This window comes from Mesoplodon mirus, assembly GCF_964341445.2.
Source record: "Mesoplodon mirus genome assembly, chromosome: 1".
Taxonomy (NCBI): domain Eukaryota; kingdom Metazoa; phylum Chordata; class Mammalia; order Artiodactyla; family Ziphiidae; genus Mesoplodon; species Mesoplodon mirus.
In genome coordinates this window covers 60,697,428-60,724,645 of record NC_138976.1, presented here as the reverse complement: position 1 = coordinate 60,724,645, position 27,218 = coordinate 60,697,428, and the positions used below count along the sequence as shown (strand labels likewise).

The 27,218-nt window shown below is 36.7% G+C and overlaps 1 protein-coding gene across 6 annotated transcripts in view; it reads left to right on the top strand.

The window, feature by feature from the left end:
* Positions 1 to 27,218, top strand: part of CNTLN (centlein) — a 357,687-nt gene that overhangs the window by 100,588 nt on the left and 229,881 nt on the right. For all 6 annotated transcript variants that reach the window (XM_082619946.1, XM_082619947.1, XM_082619945.1 and 3 more), the window contains exons 4-5: positions 7,694 to 7,828; positions 8,437 to 8,616. In XM_082619946.1, the coding sequence (XP_082476072.1) occupies positions 7,694 to 7,828; positions 8,437 to 8,616 (315 nt within the window). The remainder of the gene's footprint in view (positions 1 to 7,693; positions 7,829 to 8,436; positions 8,617 to 27,218) is intronic.

Here is a 27,218-nt window from a genome sequence, read left to right as displayed (position 1 = left end):
TGTGTTTCCTGCCTAGAGAGTTCCTTTAGCATTTGTTGTAGAGCTGGTTTGGTGGTGCTGAATTCTCTTAGCTTTTGCTTGTCTGTAAAGCTTTTGATTTCTCCGTCGAATCTGGATCAGATCCATGCTGGGTAGCGTAGTCTTGGTCGTAGGTTTTTCCCTTTCATCACTTTAAATATGTCCTGCCACTCCCTTTTGGCCTGCAGCGTTTCTGCTGAAAAATGAGCTGATAACCTTATGAGGATTCCCTTGTAGTTTATTTGTTGCTTTTCCCTTGCTGCTTTTAATATTTTTTTCTTCGTATTTAATTTTTTTTAGCTTGATAACATGTCTTGGCATGTTTCTCCTTGGGTTTATCCTGTATGGGACTCTCTGCGCTTCCTGGACTTGGGTGGCTATTTCCTTTCCCATGTCACGGAAGTTCTTGAGTATAATCTGTTCAGATATTTTCTTAGGCCCTTTCCCTTTCTCTTCCTCTTCTGGGACCCCTATAATTTGAATGTTGGTGCTGTTAGTGTCCCAGAGGTCTCTGAGACTGTCCTCATTTCTTTTCATTCTTTTTTCTTTATTCTGCTCTGCATCAGTTATTTCCACCATTCTGTCTTACAGGTCACTTATCTGTTCTTCTACCTCAGTTATTCTGCTATTGATTCCTTCTAGGGTATTTTTCATTTCAGTTATTGTGCTGTTCATTACTGATTGTTTGTTCTTTGGTTCTTCTAGGTCCTTGTTAAATATTTCTTTTATCTTCTCGATCCATGCCTCCATTGTGTTTCTGAGATCTTGGATCATCTTTACTATCATTACTCTGAATTGTTTCTCAGGTAGATTACCTATTGCCTCTTCATCTATTTGGTCTTGTGGGATTTTACCTTGCTCCTTCATCTGCAACATATTTCTCTGTCATCTCATTTTGTCTAACCTGCCTTGTTTATGGTCTCCTTTCTGTGGGCTGCAGGGTTGTGGTTCCTCTTGCTTCTGTGGTCTGCCCTCTGGTGAGTGATGTTGGTTCAGGGGTTTGTGTACGTTTCCTGGTGGAAGGGACTGGTGCTTATGCTCTGGTGGGTGGATCTGAGTGTTTTCCCTCTAATGGCAGGGCTGCATCAGGTCGTGTGTTTTGGGGAGTCTGTGAGCTTAGTATGACTTTATTTAAGCAACCTGTCTGTGGACGGGTGGGGCTGTGTTCATGTCTTGCTGGTTGTTTGGTGTGAGGTGTCCAGCACTGGAGCCTGCAGGCAGTTGGGTGGAGCCAGGTCTTGGTGTTGATATGGATACCTCCAGCAGAGCGTACTCCAATTAATATTCCCTGGGCCTGGGAATTCTCTGGTGGTCCAGCCTGCTGGACTCTGTGCTCACACCACGGAGGCCCAGGCCTGACCCCTGGCCGGGGAACCAAGACCTCGGAAGCTGCACAGTGTGACCAGAGAAATAAGAAAAAAAGGAAATAAAAAAAACGAAAAGTGGGGCTTCCCTGGTGGCGCTGTGGTTGAGAGTCTGCCTGCCGATGCAGGGGACACAGGTTCGGGCCCTGGTCTGGGGGGATCCCGCATGCCATGGAGCGGCTGGGCCCGTGAGCCACAACTACTGAGCCTGCGCGTCTGGAGCCTGTGCTCCGCCACAGGAGAGGACGTGACAGTGAGAGGCCCGCACACTGCGATGAAGAGTGGACCCCGCTCACCGCAAATAGAGAAAGCCCTTGCACAGAAACGAAGACCCAACACAGCCCAAAATAAATAAATTAAAAAAAAAAAAAACCGAAAAGTAAACTAACAGAGAAATAAAACCTAAGACAAATAGCAAAAACAAAAGCAAACGAACAGCAGCAACAACCACACAACACACACACAGAAAAAAAATAAGAGAGCAAACAAACTAAAGAATTCAAAAATGAGAGAAATAAATATGGACTAAAGTAATAACAAAAAATGAAAAATGAAACAGAAAGGAAGCAAGCAAAAAAGTGAAGAAAACATAAAATATACACATGAAAGCATTAAAAATAAAATAAAAATCAAAGAACCAAAACCAGAGAAAAACCCCAAAACAACCAAAAAGTAAAATAAAAATAGAAAAAATATATATATTAAAAAATAAATATAAAAGATAAAAAAAAAAGCAACACCAACAACTGAACAAAATGAAACAAACAATAAAAACATAACAGTAATAAATATATTTTCCTGGGGCATCCTCTCTCAGTGTCCTTGCTTCCACAGTGAGCCATAACCAATCCCCACCTCCCAAGGAGGCCTTCCAATACCTCTGCATAGGTCTCTGCACCTGCTCTGGGCACTGTGGGGCAGCTCAGAGTCTGACCTGGCCTGACTCTCGGGTGTACTTGCCCCCAAAGTCCACTGCTGCGAAGGCTATACTGAACTCAATTGTTGGAACACTTGTCTATTCAGGTATCTCACAGATGCAAGATTTACCAACCCGATCTCAGGGATTAAATCCACAGCTTCTGCAGCTGCATGGAAAGATTTCTGTTCCTCTTCCTTAGTTGCACTGCCCCTGGGGCTCAGCTTTGGTTTTGATCCCTTCTCTGCGTGTGCGCCACCTTCCTTCCTTGCCCAGGCAAGAGAGAGCAGAAGCAGCAGCCGATTGGGTCACACTTACTCAGGCCGGGGAGGGGTACGGCAGCTACAGTTGGGGGGGGGTGACCACAGTTGGGGTGTGTATGAGTTACCTGCAGTGGCCAGGACCAGCAGGCAGTTGCAACTGACTGTGGTGCACTGGCTCTGGTGGTAGTCCCCCTCCCAGTACCCGTGGATGCAGGAGCTGGCGTGGGAGGGTGGTGGCTGCCCTGCCCTGCCCCCCATGTGCCACTCAACAATGGCACTTCACCTTCCAGGCAGACCACGCTTCCTCTAGGGGCATTCCTGGCTGTGCTTCCCTTACTCTTGTCCCCTCTGCTGTGCCCCGGGGAGGCAGAAGCTGGCTGCAAAGGAGTTGTAATGGTGGCCCCACCCCTTGCATACCACTCAAGAGTGGCGCCTTGCTTCTATGGTGTCTGGAACTTTTCCCACAAACTTTTGTGGTTGTAGAGCTCCTTACTCCTGTCCCTTCAGGCTGTCTTTTAGTAGCCAACAGCTGTCCCCTCCCTGGCTCCTTACTCCAAACCCCATTTTCCAACACCCAGACCTTGTTTGCAATAGGTGACTCATGACTCAGGCTGGAATGCACAGAGCTGTGGTGTAGACCATGTGTGCAGTTCTTACTTTGTCCTGCCTTCCACTGACCAATGGCTGCGTTCTCCTTTGTTTACCCCGAAGGTCCTTTTCTTTCCCAGCTGGTTTACCTACCATGAGGGAGTTAGAATTTCTGAGTTGTGGGGACCTCTCCTCACCTTCAGCTTCCCGCCAGGGTTGCTAGTCCCATTTTTGATTCCTCTTTTTTTTTTTCTTTCTTTCATCTTACCCAGTTGTGAGGGGATTTTTCTTGTCCTTTTAGGTTTCGAAGTCTTCTGCTAATGTTCAGCAGGTGCTCTATGAGAATTGTTCTATTTGTAGATGTATTCTTGATGTACTTGCGAGGAGCAACGAATTCCACGTCCTCCTATTCTGCCATCTTGACTCCTCCCCACTAGGGCATATTTTTAAATGTCTGTGTTCCCTCTCCCCCCACAGGAAGCAGGAAGGGACTTTCTTTGATCTTCACGGTGACAATCTGATCGTGCTCCTGTGTGTAGAATTCACGAAATTATGGGAACTCCTCTAGACTGGGCCCTCCTAGATGTTTTAACTCTCAAACATGTCCACACTGATCCTCCAGTAATTTGTTACTTGCAAATTTGATTTTCCTACCCTGTTACTGGTTTCCATGGAGTTTCCTTTCTTCTGGGTTTTTGCTCTGCTAAATTGTCATTCTCTGTATCTGCCTGTCTCTCTAGTTTTGGGAACAGCAATTTGCCCTATGACCTCAGTTCTCTGATGACTCTAGGAAGAGGTGTTGATTTTCAGTTTGCTCAGCTTTTTTCATGTTGTGTGAAAAGGAGAGACAACTTCCAAGTTCCTACATCCTGGATTGGAAGCCAGAAGTCCCTCCATTATGTTTTTGTTTTTCTACTGAGTAATGTTCAATAGCCACTACTTTTCCAAATTTGTAGTCTGTGGAATGGAGTAACAGTTAAGAATGATGATTCCTTTAGTTTATTTAAATCTTAACTATGTTTCTAGTCAAACTACTAGAAAGTCACACACACACTATTTTTTAGGTAGTTGCAGGAAAACTTTCATAGAACAATCTAATAATATAACATATTTTATTGATAATAGTGTAAAAATTGCCATATATCTTCTTTTGTTAAGACTACACTTTACCTTTGTTGCTATTAGTTATAAAGTAAATCTTGTAATAAATTTCTCCTTCAAGTATTATATTAGATAACATGACTCTGCTAATAACCGAGTGTATTGTATTCAATTAGGTGATTTTTTTAAACGTTATATTTCTCTTTTTCCTTACCTCTAGGAAGCTCATAGATAAGTTTTGTTTCTCATTTACATTTAATTCTCTCACCCCTTCCCCTTTCTCCATTTACCATTGTTTTAGTTGTTGTGGTTTCATTACTTCTCTATTTTTTTATTAAAATTTTTATGTGCATTTGAAAGTAGGTCATATAAATAATATACTAACTATGCTCAAGTATTGCCTCCTACAGTTTTAGGTCTTCTGTGCCACTGCTGCCACTCCCCACTTTTTTTCAAAAATGCTTCATATTCACGATCATTCTCTTCTTACTCTATAGACTTCTTTTGACCATGATTTGAATTATTCATTTCATGGCTTATCCATAATAAATTATTTGTTTCAGACATACTTTCTCTTGTCACTCTTTATGCTTTATGGTTCCTCTGAGTTCTATTTGCTATTTTAATATTAACTCAAGGCAGACCATTAAGAATGTACTCTACTGTATCCAGAAAAGTTTGTTTGAAAAGGTTTCATGAAGCTAAATTTAGGACTTAGAGGGTATTATGCTTAGTGAAGTAAGTCAGAGAAAGACAAATAATATATGATATCACTTATATATGGAATCTGAACAATAAAACAAACTAGTGAATATAACAAAAAAGAAACAGACTCACATAGAGAGAACAAACTAGTGGTTACCAGTGGGGAGAGGAAAGGGGGAATGGACAAGATAGGTGTAGGGGATTAAGAGGTACAAACTACTATGTATAATGTAAATAAGCTAAAAGGATATATTGTACAGCACAGGGAATATAGCCATTTTTAATAATAACTATAAATGGAGTATAACCTTTGAAAATTGTGAATCATGTTATATACCTGAAACTTATATAATTTATTATAAATCAACTATACTAAAGAAAACAAAATATATGAATTGTAACTATATATACCTATGCTTTCATTATAGAAACTAGATCATTGATGGTATATTTTATCAGGAAAATATTTTGAGTTGTACAAAATTTAACAGATGTTTGAGAGTTTATCAGTCCTCTTCCACTGGGAGTACATCTTTGTCTAACTTATTACTTTAATGATTATAATATATAATACCAGTTATTAAACTAATTATCAAAATTTGATAGTTTTGGTTAACTAAGTTCCCACTGTATTTTGTGTTTTTATTTAAAAATTAAGTCTATATTTGTCCTGTGGATTACTAAATTCACTCAACTGCCAACATTTTAATATATTAAATAATTTTCATTAAAGAGCTTGCTATTGGTGTCATTTATATTGTCAAGTTAAGTTTAGTTCACATTATTGGGCAAACCCTTCTGAACCTTAAATCATTTGATCTAGTGTCGCACCTTCCTGATAGTCTCCAGAATAGATGAGAATGCTCAATTTTTGTCAGTTCTTCTTTGAAAGGATAGGCCTGTAGGTATTTCACTCTTAGTGTTCATATGATTGAATTTATCATTCAGTGTCAGTCTCATTCATAAACACTTACTATAATCTAGTTTGGGAGATAGTATGAGTACATAGATAATCAGTAAGACTAGGTAATTTGTTATGTGTCAAATGAATAATGTAGGCAATACAGAAATTTAGAAATAGCAGAAATTACTGTGATAGCTGGGGAAGGCTTCATTGAGGAGGTAGAAATTGAATCTTGAAGAAGGCTGAGACTTAGATGAGAAAAGAAAAATAGGCTATGAATTGTGGATGGGCCATGTTTATGCATCTGTTTTTATGCTGTTTGATTGATGTCAAACACATTTTGATATGCCCTAATAATTAAAATAGGAAATAAAAATTAAAACTAATATGAGGTACCATTTATAGCTCATTTGTAAAAACTTACCAAGCTTGAACGTCATGTTGGTGCACATGTGGAGCTATGAGAACTCTTGAAGTACATATAGCCTATGAACTAGTAATGCCACCTCTTAATATAAATAATCAAGAGCAATGTTTTATTAATGTGATCCCCACAATGAAAAAAGTATATTTTACTTCATGACCCAGTATACACAGAGATGAAATAAAAGTTTCATATATACACTACTATATATAAAATAGATAACTGATAAGGATCTACTGTATAGCACAGGGAGCTGTACTTAATACTCTATAATGGCATATATGGAAAAAGAGTACAAAAAAGAGTGGATATATGTATGTGTATAACTGATTCACTTTACTGTGCAGCAGAAGCTTACACAACGTTATAAATCAACTATACTCCAATAAAAATTTAAAAAATAATGTAGTTCTTACTATATATAATAAAGGTAAAATATAACAAAGCATATATCAAGTATGAATTTAATAATGTTTAAATAAAATAGAAATTGTAAATTAAACACTGCAAAAAAATTTAAGAGATACTAGTTTCAAATATTGGTTGAAAAAATGAGTGGGTTGACAAAAGTTGAGTAAGTTTAGTAAAGAGTTAATATCAGGACATGGATGTCTGCTTTAGCATGTTGGTTCGAGGTGGCAGCAGATAATTCAGATGGAGGTATTTTAGAGAAAACTGGAAATGTGGGATTGGTGATTGGGAAAGTGTCAGGGCTGGATTATGGATTGGGTAGTTTTTCAGACAGAGATGAGATCAGAAGCCAAGAGAGTGGATAAATTTTCTGAAGGAAAAGCTGTAAAGATTTGAGAAGAGGGAAACTAAGAATTGAGTCATGGATACATCCTCCAATTAGATATCATTTACTCTGGTAGGTGAGAAGAATATTCAGTTAAAAATTATGGCAGTTTTAATATTCTGAATATTCTTTCTACAGAGCAAGATACTTTTTGTATCAAGGCAGACTTTCCATTTTTCTTTCTTTAAAATTGCTTATGCTTTCACAAAACTGTATTCGTTTCTCTAAAAAATGTTTTCTTCCAAATGATAGTAAAATAGAGGATAATTCTTATTTTAGCTACATAAGCATTTTCTTTAATTAGAATGTTTTGTAAATTTTCATTTTTTCCCTATTACACACAGAAATCCAAAAAGTTTTCCTTCTGTATGTGGCTTAATATTTGGTATCCAGTTTTTATGGGTTCTTCATCTTAAACTAGTAAGTCAGTACCATATTTGCACATTTTACTTGAAAATCTCTGGGCATGTCATAGGAAATGAGTATTATGATAATGGATGTTATTTTGAAAGGTAGTTAATTCTAATATTATCAGTCAAAATCTAAAACTTTTTACATAAAATTATTTTTTCTTAGAAATACCAGCTCATCAGTAATTTTGCTTTTTTCCATAGAGAGAATCAGGACTAAAACAGGAAATAAATGACCTTGTAAAACGGAACATTGCAGTAGATGAAGAAAATGCTTTCTTAAGGAAAGAATTCAGTGACTTGCAGAAGAAATTTAAAGATAAAAGTCAAGAAGTTAAGGTGTGTTGACTTGTACATAGTTTTACAGTACTTTCTTTGAAGTCCTACTTAAAGCTTTGTCAGCCTTTGTGGCACAGAAAGTGACAAGCTTGGAGGAAAAATTGCCTTAGGCCCTGCTGTACCATACAGTTTTATCACATGCAGAAATTCTGAGAAAGATGCTTTAAAGCTAAGACTCTAAGCTTTATAACTTTCAGATAAATAGTTAATGATGGAAATGGAGCTAAGAAAGTAGGAGTGTGAATATGTGGCTTCTTGTAATTAGATTCTGATGGGACTGGCATTATTAATTGATAAAACCCAGGTCTGGGAGGATATGTCTGTGTGGGTCTCAAAAATAGCTGGGGACAGCATCAAAGGCAGCTTGATCAATTAATGGGCTCTTTGCAAATGTGTACTTATCAAAGCTGTCATCCAGTGAAAAAATATGACCCATCCACCTGCATGAAAAGAGGCCAATAAAAGTATACAGGTGACCTTGGCCATCAAATATAGAAGCTGCTGTGGGGGTAAAATTGTACAGTTTATATTTGCTGATTAGTTCTCACCTGTTTTTTGGTTTGTTTCATTTTGTTTTGTTTATCGGCCCCTGTGGTACTGTTCTACAGGACACTAAAGAGTGTGTACAGAATAAGGAAGAGCAAAACAGACTGGTTATAAAAAATCTGAAGGAGGAAAATGAGAAATTAAGTACCCACTGCGCTGACCTGCTAAATGACCTGGAGAAACTGAGGAAGCAGAAAGCACATTGGAGAAAAGAAAAGCATAGCATTGATGCAAAAATAAAGGTATGCAATGAGAATGGAATCTGTGCTGTTATTTTGGATCTAACTTCTTATAGGAAGTTTATTACATGTTATTTTCTTTAAATAACAAGTTATATATTCATATCCACCAGTGGGGACTAGCATTAATTTATATTCCTTCAGTTAAGACCCACAGCTTTTTAAAAATTGATGTTGCAAAGCAGGAAACTGACTTCAAATACTTATCTAAAATGTAATCATTAAAAAATAAAGGCTATTGCATTTTGAAATAAAACATGTTTTGAAAAAACATATTTAGAATTATGAATTTTGGCTTTTTTCAGTTAGGGATTAAATTTATAAATATAGCTAGGATTCATTGCAATACAGTTTTAATACTGTATTTTCCAGGTCTTTTAAAAACTATGTAAAAAAAGCACAAAACAGTTAAAAAATACTCACATGTGTTTTATATGTGTTTCTTTGGCTTGAGAGGGCCTTATTCATCGTAAAATTTTATTTTTATAGAAGATAAAAGGTACAATCAATCTTTATAATATTCTTATATCCTTTTTGATCAGTTTTTTCCAAAATAATATTTTTTTGTAGCTTTCTCTTGGTCTTGAGAATGTTTTTGTTCATTTTTTCCCATCGAATTTCAGGTTTCTCTTTTAACATAGATCTTGTTGAAAAGGCCTCAGACAAATTTTAGTGCTAGTAAATATGATAGTCCCTCTATGTATACATGCTTAAGAAGAATATATAAGTATACACACACATATATATATAGCTATTAAAATATAGTAAGAATGGATATGTGTGTCTATACATGTGTGTGAGTGTATGCATGTGTGCCTGATTATTTAAGGATTTGTGTGTGAATCTATTCATTGCAGATATTTAAGGAAATACATACAGTAATTCTGTTAGTGCACAATCAGGGAATGACTGAGCCATTGAGAGAAGTGAACTCTGGCACATTTGTTTTCTTATTTTTATATCAGTTTCTGCTTCCCTACAGCCTTTAAGCAGTTTGGTAGTGTCATAAGGGTAAGTGGTACTTCCTTGTGTTAATCATAGCTACATGATTTTTTGATGATGATTTCATTTCCTTATTTGCCATTCAAATAGTCCATTCTATGATTTACTCTGATTTTCAGTTCTGACTTTTTTTTTCTATTAGAGTGCTTATCTTTTCTTACTAATTTGTAAGCATTCTTTATTCTAGATAGCAATACTTTTAAAAATATATATATATCGGGGCCTCCCTGGTGGCGCAGTGGTTGAGAGTCCGCCTGCCGATGCAGGGGATACGGGTTCGTGCCCCGGTCTGGGAGGATCCCATATGCCGCGGAGCAGCTGGGCCCGTGAGCCATGGCCTCTGAGCCTGCACATCCGGAGCCTGTGCTCCGCAACGGGAGAGGCCACAACAGTGAGAGGCCCGCGTACCACAAAAAAAAAAAAAAAAAAAAAAAAAAAAAAAAAAAATATATATATATATATATATATATATATATATATATATATATATATATATATATATATATCACACATACCTTCCGTTCAGTGAGTCTTGAATAAGGTTAATTAAACATTCAAAAATTTGTGAATTTTTATAGAGTCATTTTTATTATTTTCTTCTCTAATGTTTTTGTTTTAGAAGTCTTATATTCTTAAGTATTCCCTACCCTAAAAATTTTAATCTATTTAGGATTCATTTTTGGGTGTGGTCTTCCACACCATTTATTCAGTAGTTTATTGATTTGTGATTCAGTCTCTCTCACATCTCTAAGTTTCCATGGGTGTGTTTGGGTTTGTTTCTGGACTTCCTGTTATTTTCATGGTTTTAGGTATTGTCGTTTTAGAATTTTACTCATTATTTTGTAGGGTGATCTACTTTTTCTTCTTTTTGTAAGTCTTGAGCCCTATATGTGCCTCTTCACTATCTAATAATATTTAAGGATCATTTCATTAGTTTTACTGAAAAATTCTGTTAGAAAGCAGGTTGGAACATCATCTAATTTATGAATTAATTTTGGAAGAATTATAATCCTGGTATTTAAGAATGTGGCATATGGTTTTGTAAGTTTCTTAAAATGGTACTGTTCATTTTTATTAGATTTATTCCTAGCTTTTAATATTAATGTTAAAATATTGTTTTATGCTAAATAATTATTTTTGCTGAATAATATTTTAAATTATATTTTTAATCATTTCTAGAAGACAGCAATATTACTGAATTATCTTGAGCTTCTTTTCAACAATTTTCCCCAAATGTCTTATTAGTTCAAAAAATGTGTACATTTTCTAGATTTTTCTAAGTTATATAATTAAATTGTCAGTAAGAAAACTGCCTCTTTCTTTCCTTTTGGTGTATAATTCACATACCATACATTTAATCCATTTAAAGTATACAGGCCAATAGTTTTTAGTTTATGCAGAGCTGTGCAACTATTATCAAAATTACTTTTAGAACATTTTCATCATCCCCAAAAGAAGCCCTGTAACCTTTAACAATCACTTCTCATTTATCCTTAGCTCTGCAGCCCGAGATAACCACTTATGGCCTTTCTCTCTATATAGATTTATCTACTCTAAACATTTCACATTAATGAAATTATAGTATATGATCTTTTGTGGCTGACTTCTTCCACTTAGAATAGTGTTTTCAGGGTTTATCCATGTTGTAACATGTATCAGTACTTCATTCTTTTTATAGTTTAATAATATTCTATTATATAAATATCCTACATTTTATTCATTTATCTCAAGTAGAAGGACATTTGTGTTATGAATAATACTGCTGCAAATATCTGTGTACAAGATTTTGTGTATACATCACACATTTTTATTTCTCATAGGTACATACCAAAGAGAGAGATTACTAGGTCATGTGATAATTCTGTTTTTAAGCTTCTGAGGAACTGTCAGACTGTTTTCAAAAGCAGCTGTACTATTTTACATTCCAAACAGGAGTTACTGAGGGTTCTGATTTCTCTCTGTCCTCGTCAGCACTTGTTCTTGTCTGTCTTTTTGATTGGAGCCATCTTTGTGGATGTGAATGGCATCTCATTGTGGTTTTGATTTGCTTTTCCCTTATGGCTAATAATTCTGGTCATCTTTTTATATGTTATTGGCCATTTGCATGTCTTTGAAGAAGTGTGAAATCATTTCTTTTGCATATATTCTGGATACAGGTCTCTTTTTATTGATATAATTTGAAACTATTTTCTTCAGTTTTCTGAGTTGTTTTTTACATCCTTAATGGTAGTATTTGAACACAAAAGTTTAAAATTTTGATAATTAATTTATCTGCTTTTTCTTTTGTTGCCCATGCTTTTGGGCATTCTCAGATACATCTCAGATATGCATCTTGAGAAACCATTGCCTAATCCAAGATCATGAAGATGGACACTTATGTTTTCTTCTGAGAGTTTTATTTCTTACCTTTAGGTCTTGATCCATTTTGAGGTAATTTTTGATGTTATGATGTTTGATAGGAATCCAGCTTCATTCTTTTGCATGTGTATTCATTTGTCCCAGCTCCGTTTGTTAAAAAAGACTATTCTTCCCCCACTGAATTTATCCTGCCATGTTGATCGAAAATCAGTTGACTGTAAATATAAGGGTTTATTTCTGGACCTCAATTCTGTTCCTTTGATCTATACATTTATCCTCATGCCTATGCCACACTACACTGATTATTGTAGACTTATAGTAAGTTTTCAGTTGGGGTTTGTGTGTCCTCCAGATTTATTCTTCCTTTTTCAAGGTTGGCTATTCTGTGTGTCTTGCATTTCTATATGAATTTTAGAATCAGCTTTTCCATTTCTTGCAAAAAAAAGCAAGCTGAGATGATTTTGGTAGAGATTGTATTGAATCAGAAGATCAATATGGAGAGTGTTACCATCTTAATATTATAACTCTGATTCATCAACATGGGATGTTTCATTTAGTTAGAAAATTCTTTAATTTCTTTCAACAATGTATTAAAGTTTTCAGACTATAACTTTGTATTTCTTTGGGTACATACATTTTGAAATATTTAATTATTTTTATGTTATTCTAAGTGGAATTGTTTCTTAATTTTCTTTTTGGATGGTGCATTCCTAATGTAAAGGTACACAATTAATTTTTGTATATTAATCTTGTATCTTGCAACCTACCTAAACAGGTTTATTCCTTAGGATTTTCTATGTGTAAGATCATGTCATCTGTAAGTAGAGATTGTTTCCTTCCTTTCTAATATGTATGTCTTTTATCTCATTTTATAGCCTGTTGCCCAGACTAGAACCTCTAGTATGAAGTTAAATAGAAAAAAGAGAGAGTGGGCCTCTATGTCTTCTGATCTCAGGAGGAAAGGAGTCACTCTTTGACCCTTAGGTATGGTATTAGTGCTTCTTCCTGATCTCAGGAGGAAAGGAGTCACTCTTTGACCTTTAGGCATGATATTAGTGCTGAGTTTTTTTGTTGATGTACCTTATCAGTTTGAGGAAGTTCCCTTCTATTCCTAGTTGGTTATTTTTTTTATCATGAAGGGGTATTGCGTTTTGGCAAATAAATGCTTTCTATGTATCTATTGAAATGGTTATGTGGTTTTTGTCTATCATTTTATTGGTATAGCATATTACCATACTTGATTTTTGGATGTTAAACAAACCTTATGCTGGTGGGATATCTTTATCTTTATCTGGCTTTGGTATCAGGATAATGCTGGCCTTAAAGAATGAGTTAGGAAGTGTTCCCTCCCTTATATTTTTTGGAAGAATTTGAACAAGATTGGAATTAAGTCTTTTAAAATGTTTGGTAGAATTCACCAGTGAAACCACCTGGTCCTGGAATTTTCTGTGTTGGGACGTTTTGATAACAGATTCAACCCCTTCGCTTATTATGGGTTTGAGATTTTCTATTTATTCTTGAGTCAGTTTAGGTATTTTGTATGTTTATTGGAATTTGTGCTTTTCATCTAGGTTGTCTAATTTGTTGATGGACAACTGCTTATAGTATTCTCTAGTCATCTTTATAATTTCTGTATGGTTAGTAGTAGTGTCTTTACTTTCATTTCTGATTTTAGTTACTTAAATCCTTTCTCTTTTTTTCTTTGTCAGTCTAGCTAAATGTTAGTTAATTTTGTTGTTCTCTTCAAAAGAGTCAGCTTTTTGATATAGTTGATTATATTGTTTAGTTATTCCCTTAAAAATGTTTCTACAATAATCTTCATTGTTTCTTTCCTTCTTCTCTCTTTGGATTCACTCTGGTATTCTTTTCTGTTCTTTAAAGTATAAAATTACATTATTGATTTGAGATATGTCACCTTTTTTAGTGTAGGCATTTACAGCTATACGTTACCCTCTGAGCATTGCCTTTGCTACATCCTGTAAGTTTTGGCGTGTTAAGTGTTTTTAAAAAAAAATTTATTTAGGTCTTCCTTGGTGGCACAGTGGTTGAGAGTCTGCCTGCCGATGCAGGGGACATGGGTTCGTGCCCCGGTCCAGGAAGATCCCACATGCCGCGGAGCGGCTGGGTCCGTGAGCCATGGCTGCTGAGCCTGTGTGTTTTGAGCCTGTGCTCCGCAATGGGAGAGGCCACAACAGTGAGAGAGGCCTGCATACCGGAAAAAAAAAAAATTATTTATTTTTGTCTGCGTTGGGTCTTCATTACTGCATGCGGGCTTTCTCTAGTTGAAGCGAGTGGGGGATACTCTCCATTGCGGTGTGCGGTCTTCTCACTGCGGTGGCTTCTCTTGTTGCAGAGCATGGGCTGTAGGCATGCGGGCTTCAGTAGTTGTGGCATGCAGGCTCAGTAGTTGTGGCTCGTGGGCTCTAGAGCGCAGGCTCAGTAGTTGTGGCACACAGGCTTAGTTGCTCCATGGCATGTGGGATCTTCCTGGACCAGGGCTTGAACCCGTGTCCCCTGCATTGGCAGGCAGATTCTTAACCACTGCTCCACGATGGAAGTCCTAGCATGTTATGTTTTTGTTTTCATTTGTCTCTGTATATTTTCTGATTCTCTTGTGATTTCTTCTTTCATCTATTGGCTGTTTAAGTGTGTATTGTTTAATTTCTATATATTTTGAATTTTTCAGTTTGCTTTCTGTTACTGAGTTCTAGCTCCATTCCACTGTGGTTGGAAAAGATACTTTGTATGAGTTTAATTTTTTTAAGTTTATTATGAGCTTTTTTATTGCTTGACATATGGTCTGATATGGCGAATGTTCTGTGTACTTAAGAAATATGTGTATTCTGCTGTTTTGAGGTAGAGTGTTCCATGTATATCTGTTAGGTATACTTGGTTCATAGTGTTTTTCAGGCTCTTTGTATCCTTAGTGACCATCTATATAGATGTTCTATCATTATTTAAAATGGCCTATATTCTCCAACTATTATTGTAAAACTCTATTTCTTCCTTCAATTCTATACTTTATGTATTTTAAGGCTCTGTTTTTTGGTGCATGTATGTTTATAGTGGTTACACTTTGATGAATTGACTCATTGATCAATATATTATGTCCTCTTTTGTCTCTTATAACAGTTTTTGACTTAGTTTATTTTGTCCAATATTCTTATGTCTATCCTAGCTCTCTTTTGTTTATTATTTTCATGGAATATCTTTTCTCATCATTTGATTTTCAATCTTTTTGTGTCTTTGAATTTGATAGCCTCTTTTAAAAACATACAGTTGTATAATGTTCTCTTAATCCATTTTGTGTCTGCCTTTTGATTGGAGAGTTTAATCCATGTACATTTAAAGTACTTACTAGTGAGTAAAGACTAACTTCTGCCAATTTATTACTTATGTGCTGTATGTCTTATAGATTATTTTGTCCTTCATTTCCTCTATAACTGTCTTCCTTTGTGTTAAGTTGATTATTTGTAATGGCACATTTTGATTCCCTTCTCATTTGGGGGTGTATATTCTATTTATATTTTCTTTGTCGTTACCTTGAAGATTACATTTAACATCCTAAACTTATAACAATATAATTTCCGTTGATACCAATTTATCTTCAGTAGCATACAAAACTGTTCTGCTATATTGCTTTTTCCTTCCATTTTCAAGTTATTGTTGTCACAAGTGACATCTTTATAAATTGTGTGCCCTATAATATAGATTTATAATTTTTTATGTTTGTCTCTGAAATTATGTATGATTTACTTCTTCTTCCTAAAGAAGTAGGGTTAAAACCAAATATAAAACAGTATTGGATTTTATATTTGACCATATATTTACCTTTACTGGAGCCTTTATTTCTTCATATGGCTTTGAGTTATCATTATATATTCTTACATTCTATCTGAAGGAATTCCGTTAGTATTTCTTGTACATTAGATTTAATAATGAACTCCCTCAGATTTTATATGTGAATGTTAAAATTTTTGAAGGACACTTTTGCTGGGTATAGAATTCAATGTTGACTTTTTTTCCTTTCAACACGTTAAATATATCATCCCACTGCCTTCTGGCTTGCATGATTTCTGATGAGAAATCAGCTGTTAATCTCATTAACAATCCCTTGTATGTGACAAGTCACTCTCTTTTGTTACTTTCAAAATTCTCTCTTTGTTTTTGGATGAATTTCATAAGTTTGATTTTAGCATATCTTAGTGTAGGTCTCTTTCTGTTAATCTTACTTGGAGTTTGTTATGGTCTTTGGCCTTATAGATACATATTTTTCATCAAAATTGGGACTTTTTTGGCTCTTATTTCTTCAATGTTGTTTCTGCCCCTTTTTCTGTCTCTTCTCTTTCTGGAACTCCCTTAATGTATATATTGGTCTGCTTAATGGTGTCCCACTGTTCTCATAGGCTCTATTCACTTTTCTTCATTCTTCTTTTTTTCCTGCTGCTCAGATTCAATAATTTCACTTGTTCTGTCTTCTAGTTAGCTGATTCTTTCTTCTGCCTGCTCACATCTGTTGTTGAACCCTCTGGTGAATTATTCATTTTTGTTATTATACTTTTTACCTCCAGAATTTGATTCATTTTTATAATCTCAAGCTCTTTATTGATATTCTTTTGGTTTATACATTGTTTTTCTGATTTGCTTTAGTGATTTTTACATATTTTTCTTCAGCTCTTCGGGTATATTTAAGATAGTTGTTTTAGTTTTGCCTTGTAAATCTGGTATCTGAGGTTTCTCAGGGATAGTTTCTGTTAATTTTTGTGTTCCTTTGAATAGGCCATACTTTCCTGTTTCTTTGTATGCCTTGTGATTTTTTTGTTGTTGTTGAAAATTGGGTATTTGTGATAGCAAATTAATAATGTTATAACTCTGGATATCAGATTCTACCCCTTCCCAAGACTTTGCTGCTTCTTTAATTGCTGAAGGGTATGGTAGTCTTTTTATCTTCCAATTTACTATTGAACAGTCTCTAGTCCTGTTCTGTTGAGTCATTGAAGTCTCTGTCTTTTAGCTTTTGTCTGTTCCTGTTGTGACAGAAGTTTTCCTTGGCTGACAGGAGCTAAAACAAACAAACAAACAAAAACAAAACAAAACAAAAAAAAGAAAAAAAACACACACAGAGATACAGAACAAATCTCTCCCCCAGTCTTTGTAGATTGGCTCTCCAATGGGACATTCCTTTAATACTTTCCCAGACTTGCACTAAGCTCAGGGGTTATCCCAAAGTGAAAGCATAGGGTAGCTCTGGAATTTTGTGAATACGCATCTTTCTATGAGCATATGTTTGGATTTCAGAACACTCCCATATGTATCAGTATTTTTGAATGTCTTATTTTCCCAAAGAATTTCCCACAGAGTTTAGTCCCATGACTTAGGCATTGTATTGAATATCTCAACCAGTCATCTTTTGCCCTAGGAATCTGTGGTTTATTAGTTTACTTTATGGCATTTTTGAGCCATATTCTCCACTTTTCCAGTTGGTGTTCCCACTCAGGTCTGAGATAATCACTTTGCATTATTTTTTCAGGTCACCCCTAGACAAATTAGAACAGACACATACAATAATTTGCTAAGAAAGTTTGTTCTGCTCTCTCTCAAACCAGGAAGGATTCCTTACTGGGAACATTGGCTACTGCCACTATATGAATTATACTGTTTTAAGATTCCTGGCTTTAAGATGGCTAGTGTGCTGAGAATAAGGTGGGGAAGGGCAAATAAAAACTTCACAAATCTGTTATCCAGTTTTTAAGTTGCTTTTTTCTTGGTTCAGCATTTTCTTTGTTACTGTAAAATTTTGAATGCTTTCTAGAGTTTTTGCAACATTGGTTCTAACAGTTTCTGCTATTTTTCTCCGTGTTTCTGCAAGAGTGCTTGGAGCTGCATACTCTCCATTTGAGCTTTTTTTTTTTTTTTTTTTTTTGCGGTATGCGGGCCTCTCACTGCTGCGGCCTCCCCCGTTGCGGAGCACAGGCTCCGGACGCGCAGGCCCAGCGGCCATGGCTCACGGGCCCAGCCGCTCCGCGGCATATGGGATCCTCCCAGACCGGGGCACGAACCCATATCCCCTGCACCGGCAGGCGGACTCCCAACCACTGCGCCACCAGGGAGGCCCCATTTGAGCATTTTGAATATGTTATCTCATTGTCTCTATCTTCCATCATTTCTGAAGAAAAGTCAGTTGCTAATCTTTTTGAAGTCTGTTGGAAATGCTGAGTCGCTTTCTCTTTTGTTTTGTAAGAATTTCTCCGTGTCTTTGGCTTTCAGCATTTTTACCATGATGTGTCTGTTTGTGGATCTCTGTGTTTATAAATAGTACTTGGAGTTTGTTGAGCTTCTTGGATTTGTAGATTAATGTTTTTCATCATTGTTTGGTAGTTTTTGACTATTATTTCTTTGAGTATTTTTTTCGGTTCTTGTTCTATTGCCTCTCGTTCTGGTAGTCCCTTTATGCTTGTATTGGTGCATTTAGTGGTGTGAGGTATTCCTCTGGGGCTATTAATTTGTATTATTCTTTTTTCTTGATATAGCTTCAAGTTTTTTGTTCTTATTCCTGTCAGTTCATATTAAATGTTGAGCTATTCTAGTGAGGTTTTTTTGTTTTTTTGTTTGTTTGTTTTCATTTTAGTTATTGTGCTTTTTAGCACAAGAATTTCCATTTGGATGTTTCAAACCAATTTATATTACTTTATTGATATTTTCCGTCAGATGAGATATTGTCATTTTACCTTTTTAAAAAAGATATGATACTTTTTAAAACATGGTTTTCTTTTACTTTTTAAATGTACTTATAATGCCTCTTTTGAAGTCTTTGTGAAGGCTGGTATCTGGATCCTCTCATGGGCAGTTGCTATTGCTTGCTTTCTTTGCATGAATGACACCTTTTCTTTGCATGTTGTAATGTTTTTGCTGAAAAATGTACATTTCAAATTATATGCTTGGAGGAGTCAATTTAGCACCGTGGCAGAATAAAAAGCTATCTTTTTCTTTCCCCTTCAATCTACAACCACTAAAATATCCAAAATACAATAACAATGCCTCTGTCCAATATATCAGGTTGCTGGAGAATTCCACACATCTGTGCATCTAAAGGTGGGTGGACTGTAACATATGGAGGAGGCCGAACCAAGGGAACAGCAGAGGCATGCTTGAAGTTCTGGTCCATCAGCCATGGCAGCTGAGCCCACAGCCCCAGAGAACCTGGTAGTGGCAGGGCAGGTGGTGCACATGACTCAAGCCTTCTGGCCACATGGTTACTAGAGCCACAAGTAACCGGGCAGCAGTGGTAGTGGGGCCTGGTACCCCATTCCTCCAGCTTCTAAGGCACCCATTACTCCAGCCCCTCACATGCACATCTGCAGCTGTGGAGCTTAGGACACTGGACACCACAGAGGCACTTGCAGGAAACTTACAACACTGGACACCATGGAGGCACCCACAGGACCTTGGCTCCCCCCTTCCCTTTCCCCCATGATAGTGGAACCTGCACCTTGGGATCCCAGATGAGGGAAGAGCCCACCATCCAAGGGCCCCAGGCAGCAGCAGCTGTGACACTGGCAGAAGCAAGGCACCAATGACCCCAGAGACACAAGAAACAATAATGAAGGCACAGGGCCACACCTCTGACAGAGGCAGTGGAACATGGAAAGTGCAGACTCTCAAATAGAATCAGAGGCAGCTCAGGTAAGAGAAACCCAAAACTTGTGCTATATCGCTACCTACTGGAAATCAAAAGAAAGACCTCTAATTTTTAATCTGTTGAATTGCTAGAATCAAGCAGAAAGGTGTTCCCTACTTCACATGCACCAGCAGAGGAACAATTTATCAAGCACCATGAAAAACCACAGTAACATTGTACCACAAAAAGAAAATGACAATTCCACATAAATTAAACTTAAAGTCATGGAACATTGCAATCTGACTGATAGAAAATTCAAGAGAGTTGTCATGAAGAAACTCAACTAGCTACAAGAAAACTCAGAAAGGGTGTTCATCGAGCTCAGGAATAAAATTAATGAACAGAAGGAATAATTTACCAAAGTGGTTGAAACTAAAAAAAAAGAACCAAACAGCATTTCTGGAGCTTAAGAATTCAATAAATGACATGAAGAATGCATTAGAAAGCATTGGATATGGAGCAGACCATAGTGAAGAGAGAATTAGTGATGGACTTCCCTGGTAGCACAGTGGTTAAGAATCTACCTGCTAATGAAGGGGATGCAGTTTCGAGCCCTGGTCTGGAAAGATCCCACATGCCTTGGAGCAGCTAAGCCCATGCGCCACAACTACTGAGCCTGTGCTCTAGAGCCCGTGAGCCACAACTACTGAGCCTGAGTGCTGCAACTACTGAAGGCGGTGCGCCTAGAGCCTCTGCTCTTCAACAGGAGAAGCCACCGCAACAAAAAGCCTGGGCACTGCAATGAAGAGTAATGCCCACTCGCAGCAAGTAGAGAAAGCATGCGTGCAGCAACGAAGACCCAACACAGCCAAAAATAAATAAATAAAATATAAATAAATTTGTTTAAAAAAAGAGAATTAGTGAGCTCAAAGATAGAAATCTTGGAATGATACAGTAGAAGAAGAAAGAGGATTGAGATATAAAAAATGAGGAAATTCTACAGTAGTTATTCAGCTCTTTTAGGAAGGGCAGCAATAGGGTAATGGGTACCCCAGAAAGAGAAGAGAGGGGAAGGGAGCAGAGAATTTATTTATAATAGCCGAGAACTTCCAAAACGTGGGGAAGGAACTAGATACATAAGCCCATGAGGCTAAGAGAACACCTAACTGCCTCATTGCAAAAACCTTGTCCACACAGAAATCATATTAAAAGCAGCAAGGCAAAAACAACAAATAACATACAAGGGAATCCCCATCAGGATAACAGCTGATCTCTCAGCAGAAACTCTACAAGCCAGAAGGGAGTGGCAGGACATAATTAAAGTGATGAAGGAGAAAAACCTTCAACCAAGATTACTCTACCCAGCAAAGATCTCATTCAGATTTGATGGAGAAATTAAGACGTTTACAGACAAGCAAAAGCTGAGAGAGTTCAGCACCACCAAACCAGCTTTACAACAAATGCTAAAGGAACTTCTCTAGGCAAGAAACACAACAGAAGGAAAAGACCTACAATAACGAACCCAAAACAATTAAGAAAATGGGAATAGGAACATACATATCGATAATTACCTTAAATGTAAATGGACTAAATGCTCCCACCAAAAGACACAGATTGGCTGAATGGATACAAAAACAAGACCCATATATATGCTGTTTACAAGAGACCCACTTCAGACCTAGAGACACATACAGACTGAAAGTAAGGGGATGCAAAAAGATATTCCATGCAAATGGAAACCAAAAGAAAGCTGGAGTAGCAATTCTCATATCAGACAAAATAGACTTTAAAATAAAGACTACTAGAAGACACAAAGAAGGACACTACCTAATGATCAAGGGATCAATCCAAGAAGAAGATATAACAATTGTAAATATTTATGCACCCAACATAGGAGCACCTCAATACATAAGGCAAATACTAACAGCCATAAAAGGGGAAATCAACAGTAACACAATCATAGTAGGGGACTTTAACACCCCGCTTTCACCAATGGACAGATCATCCAAAATGAAAATAAATAAGGAAACACAAGCTTTCAATGATACATTAAACAAGATGGACTTAATTGAGATTTATAGGACATTCCATCCAAAAACAACAGAATACACATTTTTCTCAAGTGCTCATGGAACATTCTCCAGGATAGATCATATCTTGGGTCACAAATCAAGCCTTGGTAAATTTAAGAAAATTGAAATCATATCAAGTATCTTTTCCGACCACAGTGCTATGAGACTAGATATCAATTACAGGAAAAGATCTGTAAAAAGTACAAACACATGGAGGCTACACAATACACTACTTAATAACGAAGTGATCACTGAAGAAATCAAAGAGGAAATTAAAAAATACCTAGAAACAAATGACAATGGAGACACGACGACCCAAAACCTATGGGATGCAGCAAAAGCAGTTCTAAGAGGGAAGTTTATAGCAATACAATCCCACCTTAAGAAACAGGAAACATCTCGAATAAACAACCTAATCTTGCACCTAAAGCAATTAGAGAAAGAAGAACAAAAACATCCCAAAGTTAGCAGAAGGAAAGAAATCATAAAAATCAGAGCAGAAATAAATAAAAAAGAAATGAAGGAAACGATAGCAAAGATCAATAAAACTAAAAGCTGGTTCTTTGAGAAGATAAACAAAATTGATAAACCATTAGCCAGACTCATCAAGAAAAAAAGGGAGAAGACTCAAATCAATAGAATTAGAAATGAAAAAGGAGAAGTAACAACTGACACTACAGAAATACAAAAGATCATGAGAGATTACTATAAGCAACTCTATGCCAATAAAATGGACAACCTGGAAGAAATGGACAAATTCTTAGAAATGCACAACCTGCCAAGACTGAATCAGGAAGAAACAGAAAATATGAACAGACCAATCACAAGCACTGAAATTGAAACTGTGTTAAAAAACCTTCCAACAAACAAAAGCCCAGGACCAGATGGTTTCACAGGCGAATTCTATCAAGCATTTAGAGAAGAGCTAACACCTATCCTTCTCAAACTCTTCCAAAATATAGCAGAGGGAGGAACACTCCCAAACTCATTCTATGAGGCCACCATCACCTTGATACCAAAACCAGACAAGGATGTCACAAAGAAAGAAAACTACAGGCCAATACCACTGATGAACATAGCTGCAAAAATCCTCAACAAAATACTAGCAAACAGAATCCAACAGCACATGAAAAGGATCATACATCATGATCAAGTGGCGTTTATTCCAGGAATGCAAGGATTCTTCAATATACGCAAATCAATCAACGTGATACACCATATTATCAAATTGAAGGAGAAAAACCATATGATCATCTCAATAGATGCAGAGAAAGCTTTCGACAAAATTCAACACCCATTTATGATAAAAACCCTGCAGAAAGTAGGCATAGAGGGAACTTTCCTCAACATAATAAAGGCCATATTTGACAAACCCACAGCCAACATTGTCCTCAATGGTGAAAAACTGAAACCATTTCCACTAAGATTAGGAACAAGACAAGGTTGCCCACTCTCACCACTCTTATTCAACATAATTTTGGAAGTTTTAGCCACAGCAATCAGAGAAGAAAAGGAAATAAAAGGAATCCAAATGGGAAAAGAAGAAGTAAAGCTGTCACTGTTTGCAGATGACATGATACTATACATAGAGAATCCTAAAGATGCTACCAGAAAACTACTAGAGCTAATCAATGAATTTTGTAAAGTTGCAGGATACAAAATTCATGAACAGAAATCTCTGGCATTCCTATATACTAATGATGAAAAATCTGAAAGTGAAATCAAGAAAACACTCCCATTTACCATTGCAACAAAAAGAATAAAATATCTAGGAATAAACCTACCTAAGGAGACAAAACACCTGTATGCAGAAAACTATAAGACACTGATGAAAGAAATTAAAGATGATACAAATAGATGGAGAGATGTACCATGTTCTTGGATTGGAAGAATCAACATTTTGAAAATGACTCTACTACCCAAAGCAATCTACAGATTCAATGCAATCCCTATCAAACTACCACTGGCATTTTTCACAGAACTAGAACAAAAAATTTCACAGTTTGTATGGAAACACAAAAGATCCCGAATAGCCAAAGCAATCTTGAGAACGAAAAATGGAGCTGGAGGAATCAGGCTCCCTGACTTCAGACTATACTACAAAGCTACAGTAATCAAGACAGTGTGGTACTGGCACAAAAACAGAAATATAGATCAATGGAACAGGATAGAAATCCCAGAGATAAACCCACGGACATATGGTCACCTTATCTTTGATAAAGGAGGCAGGAATGTACAGTGGAGAAAGGACAGTCTCTTCAATAAGTGGTGCTGGGAAAACTGGATAGGGACATGTAAAAGTATGAGATTAGATCACTCCCTAACACCATACACAAAAATAAGCTCAAAATGGATTAAAGACCTAAATGTAAGGCCAGACACTATCAAACTCTTAGAGGGAAACATAGGCAGAACACTCTATGACATAAATCACAGCAAGATCCTTTTGGAACCACCTCCTACAGAAATGGAAATAAAGACAAAAATAAACACATGGGACCTAATGAAACTTCAAAGCTTTTGCACAGCAAAGGAAACCATAAACAAGACCAAAAGACAACCCTTAGAATGGGAGAAAATATTTGCCAATGAAGCAACTGACAAAGGATTAATCTCCAAAATTTATAAGCAGCTCATGCAGCTCAATAGCAAAAAAACAAACAACCCAATCCAAAAATGGGCAGAAGACCTAAATAGACATTTCTTCACAGAAGATATACAGACTGCCAAGAAACACATGAAAGGATGCTCAACATCTTTACTCATTAGAGAAATGCAAATCAAAACTACAATGAGATATCATCTCACACCAGTCAGAATGGCCATCATCAAAAAATCTAGAAACAATAAATGCTGGAGAGGGTGTGGAAAAAAGGGAACACTCTTGCACTGCTGGTGGGAATGTGAATTGGTACAGCCACTATGGAGAACGGTATGGAGGTTCTTAAGAAACTACAAATAGAAGTACCATATGACCCAGCAATCCCACTTCTGGGCATATACCCTGAGAAAACCATAATTCAAGAAGAGACATGTACCAAAATGTTCATAGCAGCCCTATTTACAATAGCCCAGAGATGGAAACAACCGAAGTGTCCATCATCGGATGAATGGGTAAAGAAGATGTGGCACATATATACAATGGAATATTACTCAGCCATAAAAGGAAATGAAATTGAGCTATTTGTAACGAGGTGGATGGACCTAGAGTCTGTCATACAGAGTGAAGTAAGTCAGAAAGAGAAAGACAAATACCGTATGCTAACACATATATGGAATTTAAGAAAAAAAATGTCATGAAGAACATAGGGGTAAAACAGGAATAAAGACACAGACCTACTTGAGAATGGACTTGAGGATATGGGGAGGGGGAAGGGTAAGCTGTGACAAAGTGAAAGAGCGGCATGGACATACATACACTACCAAACGTAAGGTAGATAGCTAGTGGGAAGCAGCCGCATGGCACAGGGAGATCAGATCGGTGCTTTGTGACTGCCTGGAGGGGTGGGATAGGGAGGGTGGGAGGGAGACGCAAAAGGGAGGGGATATGGGAACATATGTATATGTATAACTGATTAAATTTGTTATAAAGAAAAAAAGAAAAAAGAAACAAAAAAGAAAAAAAAAAAACCTTGTCCAAGACACATTATTTTAAAGTTGTCAAAAGTCAATGACAAAGGAAGATTTTGAAATTCAGCCAGGGAAAAAAAGATGGTAACCTACAAAGGAACCCCCATTATGCTATCAGCAGATTTCTGAAACCCTACAGGCCTGGAGGGAGTGGAATGACAGGCTCAAAATACTGAAAGATTAAAAACTATCACCCAAGAATACTCTGTCCAGCAAAGTTATCATTCAGATATGAAGGAGAAATAAAGATTTTCCCAGGTAAATAAAAGCTCTGAGATCATCAAAACTAGACCTGCCTTACAAGAAATGTTGAAAGGTGCTCTTCTACCAGAAACAAAAAGGCAAAAGTACACAAAAGTTTGAGCAAGGTGATAAATAGAATCAGAAAACTGTAATTAATAGAATTGGCTTTTTAATGCTTTATTATAGCATAAAATTTAAAGGGGGAAAAGTAGAAAAAATAACTATCTACTTCAATTTGCTAACAAACTCACAACATATAAAGGGATAATTCAAGACAACAAAAACAAAAAGGGAAGAGGAAAAGGATGTAGTTTATATATGTAAATGAAGATAAGATGCTATCAACAGAAAAAAGAGTACTTTATCCATGAGACGTTTTAGACGAAACTCATAGCAACCACAAAGCATAAATCTAGAGCAGAGACATGAAAAATAAACAAGGAGGAAACTGAGAAAAAAATCATAGAAAACCACCAAACCAAAATGGCAGACGTAAACACAAAGAAAAAGAAATGATGGAGATATAGAGCAACCAGAAAACAAAAGGTAAAATGGCAGTGATTAGTTATCGTCTATCAATTATAACTCTTAATGTAATTGATTGAATTCACCAATCAAAAGACGCAGAGTGACTGGATGCATTAAAAAACAAGACTCAGGGCTTCCCTGGTTGCTCAGTGGTTTAGGGTTCGCCTGCTCATGCAGGGGACACGGGTTCGTGCCCCGGTCCAGGAAGATCCCACATGCCGCGGAGCGGCTGGGCCCGTGAGCCATGGCTGCTGAGCCTGCGTGTCCGGAGCCTGTGCTCCGCAACGGGAGAGGCCACAACAGCCAGAGGCCCACGTACCAAAAAAAAAAAAAACTAAAAAAAAAAAAAACAAGACTCAAGTATATATTGTTTCCAGGAGACTCATCTCAGCTCTAAAGACGAATGTAAGGTAAATGTGAAGGGACTGACTATGATACTCCAAGCAAATGACAACCAAAATAAGTGGATGTAGCCATACTCATGTCAGACAAAATAGACTTCAAGCCAAAAAAGGTAACAAGAGACAAAATTGAACAGTATATAATGATAAAGGGGACAATTCATCAAGAAGATATCAAGAAGATATAATATTTATATATGCATCTAACATAGACGCACCGAAATATATAATATATATAATATATATATATATTAGTAAAACTAAAAGGAGCAATTGACACTAACACAGTAATAGTAGGGGACTTTAACACCCCACTTGCATCAGTGGATAGTTCATCCAGGCCAAAAGTCAACAAGGAAACAGTGATCTTAAATGATACATTAGACCAAATGGATTTGATAGATTTGTACAGGGTATTCAGTCCAAATGCAGCAGAATGCATATTCTTCTCAAGTGTACATGGAACTTTCTCAAAGTTAGACCATATATTGGGACACAAAGCAAGTCTCAAGAAATGTAAGAAGATTGAAATCATATCAAGCATCTTTTCAGTGGTATGAAACTAGAAATCAACTACAAGAAGAAAGCTGGAAAAAATCACAAATATGTGGAGAATGAACAACATGCTACTAAGCAACTATTGGGTCAACAAAAAATCAAAGGAGAAATCAAAATTTATTTGAAGATGAATGGAAAGGAAAATAGGACAAACCAAAATCTGTTGGAGGCAGCAAAAGCAGTACTAAGGGAGAA